The 13,347-nt window shown below is 39.8% G+C and overlaps 1 protein-coding gene across 2 annotated transcripts in view; it reads right to left on the reverse strand.

Moving 5' to 3' along the window:
• Positions 1–13,347, reverse strand: part of atp6v0a2b (ATPase H+ transporting V0 subunit a2b) — a 40,742-nt gene that overhangs the window by 1,799 nt on the left and 25,596 nt on the right. For both annotated transcript variants that reach the window (XM_031570042.2, XM_031570040.2), the window contains exons 18-19: positions 2,680–2,797; positions 1,355–1,526 (exon numbers count right to left, since the gene is read on the reverse strand). In XM_031570042.2, the coding sequence (XP_031425902.1) occupies positions 1,355–1,526; positions 2,680–2,797 (290 nt within the window). The remainder of the gene's footprint in view (positions 1–1,354; positions 1,527–2,679; positions 2,798–13,347) is intronic.

The following is a 13,347-nucleotide window of genomic DNA, read 5'->3' on the forward strand; positions in this document are numbered from 1 at the left end:
AAAACGATTTAGTACGATTCGATTCAATGCGATTTGATGCAGTTCAATAATTGAAAACACTGAGTTGTGAGGAAACAATGGACCTCATTCTCGATGCACCTGAACTTCTCATGCAGAAACGCCCCGCCAGCTCCTTATAAGGGCATGCTATTGCAACGTGTGCACACTCCACAGGCAACACGAAAGCAACTTCAGAGACTGATCAAAATCATGTCAAAGCAGCACCGGTAAACCAAGACCTAATTTCACCGGCAGAGGTGGAGGTACTGTTGCAGAATGTAGATGTGTCCATTCTATTCCACTATGGCTATATCCACGTGATTGAGTTTAGTGCTTATTTATTTATTCACTGCCATTTGCAGTGTTCATAAAGTGCTTTTATTTATGTTAGGACATCACGGTGGCTCGGTCTCGGAATCATGACTATAAATGTTAAACATAATTGTAAATGATACAAATATTCTCCTATTTATTATTATTATAATGATTTAAATCCGAGGATGTCTGTAGAATCACGCAATCAACAACGATTTATCTTCCTTGGCTGAAGTAGCTAGCATAGCATTGGCCATTGAAATGAATAGCGTAGCTAGCATAGCATTGGCCATTGAAATGAATGGGAGTTGTAATCTGTCATTCTCTCCCGGTCTTGGCGTTATTTGTGAGAATACAGCCTGATTGATTTATGCTATGCGGGCTTTGGCCAATGACAGTCAGAACAATAACAGCCTGAGATCAAATGCAACAGGTCAGCGAGTGTTTTGTGTTTTGCGTAGCAAAAAACGTGGAGACAAACGCTTGTGAAATTTTCATGAAATTTTAATACAGATACGGGACTTCACGCATCGATGTAGTAGTATCTTACACACTAAAAACAGATATCGATATGAATCGGTTATTTTTTACACCCCTACTAGTTTCCTATATAACCATACCTCAAAAAGTGTCAAATTGTTGCATAGTGTTACTTTAAATATATTACAGTAGGTCATTAAAAATTCCCAATAATTATCGATATATCGACTGATATATCGACTGTGAAAATCAGTGTTTGATTTAGAACACTGAAAAAGGTGTTCTATTTCTTTTGCACAGCAATTTCATTCAGTTTCAACAGTATTTAACCACTCTAACTGCAAAGAGTTCTTAACCTAACGACAGTAGTTCAGTTTCAACAGTATTTAACCACTCTAACCGCAAAGAGTTCTTAACCTAACGACACTAGTTAGTCTCCAATGTGCAGATGCTTTGGTGTATTTGTTTAGGTCTGAACTAGTGACATTTATTTTTGAAAAAAGAATATTAGTTGGTTCTCTTTAAATTAATATTTAAGAACATAAGCAAAAAAACTAACCAGTGTAGCCTCAGAGCATGCAAGAAGGCCGACAATCCCTCCATTACCAGCAGAATGGACACGGTGAGCACGGCAAACAAACCGAATACTGGCACCAGAAACACGACACCCACTCTGGTGTCGACCCGTAGCCCAACGCGCATCACCATCGACCACAGCACCTCCGACAGCTCTAGAAGAGACAAGTGCACAGAGAAATAAACAAAGTGTCTTACACAAACAATCTTACAATCAAACAATCAGCTTAGTGTGAAGACTTAGTGCGAAGACTTCAGTGTGCACAAACTCCTCATAGCCCAGGTAGACATCAGATAGATATTTACATTTGGATGTTGTATACATCAGAGAGAAAAGACTACACAGCTACTGAATGTAAACAGTTACAATCCAAATGATTCAACCCTTTTAAAACTCAAGGCATTCTAGTGTTCTGAGTACAGTTTATTAATACACATTTGAGTTGACAAGCATGAAAAATGTGCAAAATAGTTCAACCACTAATCAGTGCAACATTATAAACACATATAAATCACCTACTACTCAGCGAGACAACAAATTGTGATGGAAATTGTATAACTGTATTTCAGTAAGTCGGAAAGAACTTTATTGTAGTGAGAACAGGCCTATAGTGATATAAAACTGAATTACTCCAGGACATGTGAAACACAATAACAAGCCAAATACATGACAACATAAATAAGATAATTCCCAGTGTATCAGGACACAGTAGAGATCACAGACGAAGGCACACAGATTACCAGCTTGGTTAGAAGCAGCGTTAGTGATAAAAGGGTGCTGTGGAATCACACCAGCAAAGCCCTCAACATCATGACTTAATTGTGAGTCATGCCAGGTACCTGATGGGTATGATGGGGACACATCAATTGCCACTAACTGCATTAGCTTTGTATTCCAGCTTTTGAACTGTCAAACTCAAAACAGTGTCTCAGTGCTTCAGTGCCTCCAAAGCAATCCAAAACTTCATAGATTACTTCCTGGGTGCTCTTCCGAAAGTGGACACAACTGTAATTGGTGACGACTTCAACACCTACGATTGTTCTTCATGTGCATCTGCTGCATCCGGCCTAACTACTAGAGACATTTATTAAAAGTTATAAAGATTTTGGTCCAAATACTAACTTATGCTGGCTTGAATGATTTTGCACATTCATCTGTAGAGGGAACCAAGTTCACTCAAACGTGTCAAGTAGGCTTTCATTTTAGTAAGGCCTTAGATGATGCAGTTTCATTAAAGTGTACTCACAACACCAGAAGTCTTGGAGATTAAGGGGGTTGAATAATGAACAATGTGTTAGGTTTCTTACGTGCATGTGCCAAACTAAGAGCCCATAGCCTTAGGTAGGATGCGGTGTTGGAGATACAGCCGAGGCAGTACTCTATGGTATGAATAGCTTGGTGCAAGAACTCATCAGCAAAGTCAATCTGTGGAAGACAAAAAAACAAAAAGCAGAGTAAAATACTTATCCACACTCGTATGGATATATACACATACATCAGGTTTTCCACTCGGATTTTTTCTCTTCGACCCAGTGGCCAGAAATAATTAGTTTTACTGGCCAAATTCCAGCCACATATTTCAATAACAAACAATGTTGCAAATTCAAATATAATGTATACATAGGTTGTAGAGGATGGATACCCGACCCGAGTGTGAAGTTTTATGATTGATGCAATCCTCTTTCTCCACAACAACATGGATTAAACCTCGATGGTTGGACTATGTAGATAGTTTTATAACAAATGTCGGCGTGCACTTCAATTTTTCAAGAAAAAAAAAGATCTTCAACGGTAAGACTTGTCTGTTGTGCCTCCTTTGGTGTAGTATATAACGTGAGTTGTATTAAGGCATAGCGTGTGTAATGTGTAGGCTATTTCATTCCGATTGTTAACCTTTCCTGCTGTCTGTCTCTGACCGTAGTTGGAGATTGCAGGGGAGACTTAGTATTACATGTTTTTAACTTCGCGGTTAATTCCCTTTCCTTTCCGTCTGCTGCTGGTTAGTAAATAAATGCCCACTGTATTCTTTCTGAGGATTTATTCTTCACACACTTCTACAGCACATACGTTTTTGGCTCCTGTCGCTACATCCAAACTATTCTTAAGCATCACCGTTCTCTCTCTCTAGCTCTACCACACCCACCCTGTACGTGCTGCTCTTAAAGGAGCCGCACCATTTTACAACACGTTCTTGCAATGTGAATCTTTTAATTTTAATACACTTATTGGCCTTCATGTACGCTTGTGCGTTTAACAGCACTTGTTTGTGTGAGCGAGCATTTATCTGTTGATGCCCGAGTTTAATAAAGCCAGGCTATTCATAAAAAACGTACGTAAATGTGGCATTAGTATGAACAGTTGAGAAATTGATTCCGTCGGGCTCGGTTCGGGTTCGAAAAAAAATAAAAAATGTATTGGCTGTCGGACTCGGGCCGGGCTCGGTTACTACTCTGTCGGACGCGGGTCGGGCTCGGACAGAAAAATTCGGCCCGATCCATGCTCTAATAGGTTGCCAAAAGAATAACAATGTCCTCAAATCAGTTTGAGCTTTTCATCCTGGGGTGGGCATCTGGATATGCAGGGAGGGCAACTAAATTGAAGATGAATAGATAAAGTCCAAATTCCATCCCGTCTTCTAGGGCTGGGCGGTATGACGGTATATACCGTGCAACGGTAGAAATGTGTCTACCGGGAGAGATTTGGCCATACCGTTTCAACCGCGGTATACTCTTATTTTGAAATCCAATCGATTTATTTTTAGATAATGACCTCCGAACTATACTTCATCCCTCTTATTATACAGTAACTTGCCAAAACAATAGACATTCCTCCAAAAATACCTCTTTAACGATTTTGTAGCCATTTTGTGATTTCTGCTGAGAAATAAAATAGAACTCTAAAGTTTCAGGTGTTGCGTAGCAACCCCATTACTTCCCGTTACGTTAAATGACCGAACTACTTGCGGAATGATATGAAAGATGGTCAGCGGTCATTACATTTTCGCAGCAGTGAAAATAAAGAAATTACAGACCTGCGAACGTTGGGGTGGCCCATTCAAATCAACAGAACTTTTTTGAACATTCTGAAGAGCCCTATAATACGATACCCAGTACAATTTTTAAGCACATAACCTGCAAGGACTGTCATGCCTACTTGTTGAGTAATAAAATGAATGAGCTGTGAGAGCACATGAACAGTGAGCGTCTAGCAGCGATTATCATATACATGTATGTATGTCAACGGCGATTACGGCCAAACCAACGAGTAATATGGAGACAAAACTTTTTTGGGTGAGTTGAGTGATGAGACTGAAGCGAACGGTCGCATAAACAAAACCTCCCGGTCGGTCGGAGTTTACTCCCCAATTTAAATACGTTTGACTTAAAATTTGTGCTCAATAATGATTGAAGGGGAAAAACACAAGAAGAGCAAGGGAAAGCCGCAAGGGAAAGTGGACAAAACTGATAAAACAGCGACTGAAGGGGCCATCATGGACGAACGTCGAGAATGTCCTGGTGGTCGCAGTCAAAATACCGCTACGGTGGACATGGAAGGTAACATCGCCGCCATACGTGAAGACATAAGAAATATGGCCAGGGAGATGAAGTCCGAATTGGGCAACTTTCAAAACAGAATCAGAGAAGATTTGAGAAAGGAGCTAACTGTCATACGAGAGGAAATTAAACAGAAGCTGGGCGAAGTGGTAACCGACCTCAAAGCTACAACTGACAGGGTGGATGAAGCAGAGACGCGCATAGCCGACTTAGAAGAGTGGAACGCTGACTTCAAGGAGATGCTGAGTAGCTCCCTACAAACTCAGGAACGCTTACAGATGAAGCTTACAGACATGGAAGCACGCTCGAGGCGAAATAATCTTCGCATTTATGGAATCCCAGAGGGGACTGAGGGAAACAATATTAATCAGTTTATTGATCATTTCATTAAAAAAGAGCTGGAGCCCCTCGCCGAAGCTGAACTTGGCATACAGCGATGCCATAGAGCGCTCGGCCCCCGGCCACCCAATGATGCGCAGCCCAGGTCAGTGATTGCATACTTCCAGGAGTTTAAAACTAAAGAACTGGTGTTACACTCTGCATGGAAGAAGAAGGAGATCTACCACAGCGACAGGAGGATCTACTTCGACCACGACTACCCCGCTGAAACCTTGGCAAAGAGGAAGGAGTATGCTCAAATAAGGAGAATTCTTCGGGAAAAAGGAATACGATTCCAAACACCACCGCCAGCCAAGCTACGAGTCTTCTTCGACGCTGGGCCGATAACCTATGGGAGCGCAGCAGAAGCGGCACGGGACTTAAAGACCAGGGGAATCTCTGTCGAGTTGGTGAAGTCGGCTGATGCGCTACCGGAGAGGATGGGGAGGACCTGGCAGCGAGCGGGAGCTGCACCCAGCCGACAGACCCGCCAAGAGTGGATTAAGGAGAAGCTGCGAGGTTTTCACCGGCAAAGATAGAGAGTCAGGGGGAACTGGAGGTAACAGACTGACACATAATTGCTCATATTAAACGGCAAGGAATCGGGTAAGCAAGATTACTGCCCAGTCAAGGACATTTATTAACGTCATTTGCTTTAAGGGATGAAACTGTATAACCTTGTTATGTTAGCGTTAAAACTATCTGTTGCTTCGATCTCAACTTCGTCCACCCTACTAAGAGGAATTATTAATATTATTATAAATATATATATTTTTTTCTTTTCTTTTCATAGACTGAATATAAGATCATTTTATTATTTTCCTTTTAATTACATTAGCTTGCCCTTAGCTTATAGAGTGAATATAGCTGACCGAATCTGGGTGAGGGTTCTGTTAAGACACAAAGTGCACAAAATACACTCACTAAGTAGGGGTATTATAGGTGGCACTGTAGGGGGGCCCTGGGGACTAACTAGACTACTCCCCCCCAAAAAAGAAGTGGTTTTCTACTTCAAAATGGAGCTCTACCTGAGTTCTTTGATATGTTTGTTTGTTTTGTCTCGTATTCACTTGTTGAGTTCATGTTATGGTTCACGTATAGTTCAAGGTTGGTCACCAAAGGTTCATAACTCTTTTTTTAACTGTGGGTTTAAATGCAATGTCAGGAATATAGGGTGATTACCCTAAATGTAAACGGTTTACACAATCCAATTAAAAGGGGTAAGGTCATTGCAAAGATGAAAAAGGAAAAGTTGCATGTAATGTTTTGGCAGGAGACCCATCTCAACGACATGGAACATGAAAAGCTAAAAAAACTAGGTTTTAAAAATACTTTTTATTCGTCTTATAAGAAAGGGAAAAGGAGAGGAGTAGCGATACTAATTTCTAACAGAGTGAATTTCCAACTGGTCTCTACATTTTGTGACAGTGAGGGTCGATATGTCCTTGTTAAAGGATATCTTGACCAGAAAGAAGTAACATTAGTCAATGTGTATAATCCACCAGGGCAGGACCATTCTTGTATCAGGGAAATTTTTGATTTGATAGCTTCTGAGGCCTCTGGTGTTTTAATATGTGGAGGAGATTGGAACATTCAGTTACAACCTAAACATGACTCCTCCAATACATTTAAGAGGATAACTCCTAACGCCAGGATAACAAAAAAAATGTTGATGGAGCTAGGACTGATCGATGTATGGAGGGATTTCCACCCAAAAGAAAAACAATTCACATTCTATTCAGCAAGTAAAGGTGTATACTCAAGAATTGACTACTTTTTTACTTACAACTCAGACAGACACAGAATTAAAGATTGTAGGATAGGAGTCAGAGACATATCTGACCACTCAGCTGTTTATTTAACTTTGCACCTGGATAATAAAAAGAAAAATATGCTCTGGCGACTTAATACAAGCATCTTGAATGACAGGACATGCAAGGAACATGTGCAGAAGGAATTTAAAGATTATATGGACAATAACAATAATGGAGAAGTATCGCCAAGTGTTCTGTGGGACGCTGCAAAAGCAGTGATCAGAGGAAAATGTATAGCATTGACCTCACACAGAAAGAAGGAAAGATATAAAAAGCTGTCTGATTTAGAAGAAAATCTTAAAGTTTTAGAGAGGGAACACATCGAAAGTAAGGAACCTTGTATTCTAAACCAAATAAGAAATGTCAGAAAAGAAATAAACAAACTATGTGAGGAAGAATTAGAGAAAAAAGCCAAATTTGCAAAGCAGAGATATTATGAGAATGGACCAAGGGCCCTGAAGCTTCTGGGATGGAGGTTAAGGAAACAACAAGCAGACAGCTCCATATATGAAATTAGGGACCCTGGAACAAAAACATTATGCCATAAATTAGAGGATATTGAACATATTTTTGAAAATTACTATAGAGACTTATATAAGGAACCAAATACAACTAGCCCTCAGCAAATAAATTCATTTCTGGAGTCATTAGATCTACCCTCTATAGGTGAAGAACAGAATAAAGCCCTGATGGCAGAGATTACAATGGAGGAAATAGGGAAAGCAATTTCTAGATTAAAGGCCAACAAAGCTCCGGGGACGGACGGCTTCCCGGGGGAGTGGTACAAGGCCTTTAAGGATGAAATAGTGCCTATGCTTTTTGACTGCTTTAACTATACACTTAAAAAAGGTGAACCACCAAGTACATGGAGGGAGGCAATCATTTCGGTTATTCCTAAAGAGGGGAAGGACAGAAAAGAATGTAGCTCATATAGGCCCATTTCTGTACTCAATATAGACTACAAATTGTATGCGTCAATATTAGTAAAAAGGTTAGAGCATATAATAGTAGAACTAGTGGATCCAGACCAAACTGGCTTTGTGCGTGAAAGACAGACACAAGATAATATTAGGCGGGTGCTACACGTTATCGATCATGTGAATAAGGGGAATATTGGAGCCACAGTGATTAGTTTAGATGCGGAAAAGGCGTTCGATTCGGTTCGCTGGAAGTATCTGTACTTGGCGTTGAGAAGATTTGGCTTTAAGGATGATTTTATTAACTGCATAAGAACTCTATACTCCTCACCAAACGCCAGAATAAAGATTAATGGACACCTCTCTCAGGTTGTCAACTTGGAGAGAGGCTGTCGCCAAGGCTGTCCCCTCAGCCCCGCCCTCTTTGCTTTATTTATAGAGCCCCTGGCACAGTTAATCAGGGATGATGAAGTGATAAAAGGAGTCATGGTTAGAGGTTTAGAACAGAAGATTTGTCTATATGCAGATGATGTCTTGCTCTTTATTACGACACCAGAGGTCAGCATTCCTAGACTGATGTCCTCGCTAAAAGATTTTGGAGCCTACTCTGGGTATAAATTAAACGTGCAAAAAACACAAACTCTAAGTTATAACTACTCCCCTCAGAAAGACATGCTAAATAGATTTAATTTCAAATGGACCTCATCAGACATTAAGTATCTGGGAATTAAAATACCAAAAGACATTTCCAAAATATATGATAGCAATTATGGCCCCATAAGTAAAAACATCAAGGCAGACATGGACAGGTGGTCCCAATTGCCTTTAGATATGCATAACAGAATAGAAACGATAAAAATGAATGTACTCCCCCGACTTTTGTATTTTTTTCAATCCCTACCAGTTATAGTACCACTGCAACAATTTAATGAATGGGATAAGTGGATATCAAGATTCATATGGGGGGGTAAAAGACCAAGAATTCAATTCAAAACACTGCAACTTTCTAAAGAAAAAGGGGGTAGATCTTTACCATGTTTAACAGACTACTACAAGGCGGCACAATTAAGACCACTAGCATGCTGCTGTAATCCAGTGTATATAGCAAAATGGAAAGATTTGGAAACCTCACAGCTAGATATACCGCTGCAATCCATATTGGGTAGCAAAACCTTGTATGGGCAGCATGTTAAAAGTTTAAATCAATGGACTAAAGTTCCTCTTAGAATCTGGTTTAAGGAATGTAAATCACCACTACTTGAAAGACGATCTAGACTGTTGAGATGGGTCGCTTTTGACCCGGACTTTAGGCCGGCGAGGATTGATGGGAGGTTTAAATACTGGCATAGAATTGGCATCACTTCTTACTGTTCAATTTTATCAAAGGGAGAACTGGATAGTTTTCAGAAAATTTCAGAGAAGTATGGTTTAGAAAAACTCGATTTCTTTAGGTATTTACAAACCAGGACCTACTTTAATAAGGAGATTAAATCCAAGGAGACAGGTGATGCCAGTTTAATTGACATATTTATTGACATATATAAAAATATGGACAACAGGAAACTTGTTTCAAGATTATACTCAAGTATTCAATCCAGTAGAAAACACTCAACAGATAAGGTTAGATTAAAATGGGAGAAAGAATCTGGACTTGTCATTTCAGAGGAGGACTGGTCAAATATGTGCTCTGTGCAGTCCACTTCCACCAGCTCGGGCCTTTGGAGGGAGTTCTGTTGGCGGAATCTGTTTAGATACTTCATAACCCCCAAACTAAAATGTGCACAAACAGGAGAGGCAGAAATGGGTCTATGTTGGAGGAAATGTGGAGAACAGCTGGCAGATCATTTCCATATATTTTGGAGCTGCCCAGCCATTCAGCCATACTGGCAGGTGGTAATACAAACAATACAGACTGTTTTTGGAGATGGACTTGACTGCTCCTTTCCTACAGTTTATTTGGGCAATATCGCAGCTCACCTTTTGGTGCAAGCCAAATATTTGTTAAAGATATTACTAGCAGCCAGCAAGAAAGCTGTTACACGAAAATGGCTACAGGCCGAACCTCCAACAGAGACTGACTGGATAGATACTGTAACTGATGTTCAAAATATGGAGAGAATGACTTTCTCGCTGAATCTACGGTCTGATAAATTTTTGCAGTATTGGGAAAAATGGATTATGTTTGTGACCTCACAGAATCATCACTGATCTGTTATTGTGTGAATTGACATTTACTTCCATCATTGTACCATCAGTATAAATGTATAGGTGACCAACTTTTTGTTAATGAATGTATGTATGTATGTATGTCTCATTGTATCTTTGTTTCATTAAAAATAAAGTATAAAAAAAAAAAAAAAACTTTTTTTGGTACTCCACGTAGATCATAAACCCTTGAATATAAAAACGACTCAGTGAAATCGGTTGAGAAATATAAACGCTATCTATAGTGCTTTTTATCCAGAAAAACTGCAACTCCATCATTTACTTGCGTCTGTTTACAGACCAGTCATCACGTTAGCACGTCGCAGCAACGGGCTGAGCCGGTCAATGGAGCGTCTATGTATATGTCTGTGTAATGGCCAACTTCTTCATTTTTTTATTTTAATATGTGGCCATATAAAGAAAATATCTCATCATTATTGCGTTAACATATGGACACACATTGAAAAGAAAGTTTTAACACTTGAGTTATCTTCTGAAAGTACATTAAAGAACCACTGAAACATAAGCACTGGACTAAATGCCACAGAAAGATTTTTCCTTTTTTTACATACACTTTGCTTTTATTTTACTATTTAAAGATTCAATGGATACTGGCCACTATTGCTTAGGCCAATAGTCTATTGAGGCAGTATTGTTTCTGCACCTTAGTGTTCTTAAGGGTCAATAAATAAATGTCTGTGGACACATTTCGCCACCGCTGAAGTGTCCTCTTTTTCAAAAACCCAAATCTGGTCACCCTACGTATAATAAACCGTGATATATACCGTAAGCGTGATATAAAATTACAAATACCGTGATAGAAGATTTTGGTCATATCGCCCACCCCTACCGTCTACCATAGTGTAGACTGCAATTACAACTTCACAACATAATCATGTTTGACCCTAAATTATTCTCATCTGATGCGACCAAAAACATTTAAAATTACAGAATTAAACTAATGAGCTGAAGGCGTAAAACTAAAAAGATAGAAACTGAAGTTGAGCTGGGGAAAAGAACTGACCGATATAGCTTTTAAACGCTTTTATACTTTTTAAGCATTCAGAGACAAGAAGAACCACAGGAAAGCATCGTTTACTGTTGCTAACTACGTAGTTTTGAGCAGTACGGCAATGACTTGCTGTTCAACGTGCCATTCAAACCGGTCATTATTAGGGATGGGGGGGAAAGATCTACTTTTAATGATTTTATTCAAGGCAGAAAAAAACGTTGCCGCTTATAATCCTACAGATGGCGCACAATCTTTTCGTTCATGATTACCTTCCGGCTAGAAGCGCAGCTTCACATGTAGTAGCTAGGTAGGAATACAAAGGCTAACATGTTGGACAGCAAACATGTCAGACATTAGTCCCGAGATTCATGCTGCACCTCAACAGTTTAAATCGCACGTCTGGAAGAACTTTGGCTTTCATAATTTACGAGGAAAAAATGTGTTAGACATGAGCAATGCTGTCTGCAAGCTATGCCACGGAAATATAAAGTATTGTGGTAATATGACCAACATACGTGCCCATATCACTCGACACCATCCTGAGTTATCTGACAACACGGCGGATGAAGCCAAACCTGCTAGCAGCAAACAATGAAAACTGGACACATGTTTCAGTAAGCTCCCCAGCAGTTCAGAAAAGGCTAATCGCATCACAGAGTCAATCTCTCATTTTATATGCAAAGACCTTCGTTCCTTATACTGTGGTCGAAAATACAGGTTTTCATATGATTTACACTTTAGAGCCGAGGTACACAATACCATCAAGACGTTTCTTTTCTGACACAGCCCTGCCCAAGATCTACAACGAGGTCAAGACAGAAGTTAAGGAATCGTTGAGTAAAGCGCAATTTATGGTCGTCCGTTTACGGACACACGGAGAGCCCTTTCCGACATTGCAAACCCTCTCCAAGCACCTCTCCGTGGCCTGACGTGCACCTCCCAAATTTTATAACTATCCGACTCCATCAATATCAATGCTTTACAACACCCACAACCGTCAGAGTCCGTCAACTAGATAACCATAGCAACCAGGAAACACAACACTAGCTGCAAAGTTTAATTTCTCAAAATCAGCTCACCAATAAAAGGAAATCTTGGGTTAAAAAAGATCACAACCACTTGCGGGTGATGTTGAATCACATAGACAACTTTGAGAAAACTACCGGGACATCAACGGAGCAAGGGCTTACTCTGATATCACACAGAGGTCTCTGCCTGTCTTTCAGTACTCATACCCAACAACCTAGCCTATGTGTTATAACATATCAGAGTGCACTACAACCACGATACCCATACTTAACAACAACAAAGAGACGCCTCCATGAGCATTTCCCTTGGGTTGTCAAGTGGACAAGAATATAAAATGCCTAAGCAGATTATCAGTTATTTATCCAAGGTATTAATTCACTATTAAATATGCAGGTGTTAAGGCAAGCAGTGAACCAAAAATGATTTGCATTGCCTTCCATGCATGACTCTATTCAAGTCAAGTTATATGAATATCTGAATGCCCTTTCAATCCAGATTCATTCATAACCTCTAATAAAAGCACAAGTAAAACATCGTACGAAACATGTAGCTTCACCTTAATGGAGGTTTCCAACGACAAGCCTTTGTATAGCCTTTGTTATCCAATGCTCCAATGTGCAATCACCAGCCACATGTTAAGGTTTTTGTTTCCAAACATTATAGAGCCATGAAAGAAACTTCACAGCCAGGAGAGGACGACAAAGGCCTTCTTCTGTGCAACTAGAAAGCTAAGTTTAACTTTTACCTCTTAGAGGCTGTTCGCTGAGGTAACACAAATGCCAAAATGACACATATTGAAGTTCAACTTCACCTGACATTCGTTACAGGCCTGTACATTTCAAAGAAAAGCCCAAAACTTTCAGTTTTGTGGGCATAGACAGTTTTGTGGAAATTCACTGATTGAATTTGGCATAGTGTCAGAGCTTTTCATATTAACGATTGCTGATATATTAACATCAGCAGCTAAATATTAAACAATAAAGCAAACTTATTTGGGCCCTGAAGTCCTTTTTATTTATTGAGAAATGTTTGTGTTCCCTCGCAATACTTTTGCATTTACTCACAA

Source organism: Clupea harengus, chromosome 7, assembly GCF_900700415.2.
Source record: "Clupea harengus chromosome 7, Ch_v2.0.2, whole genome shotgun sequence".
Lineage (NCBI taxonomy): Eukaryota > Metazoa > Chordata > Actinopteri > Clupeiformes > Clupeidae > Clupea > Clupea harengus.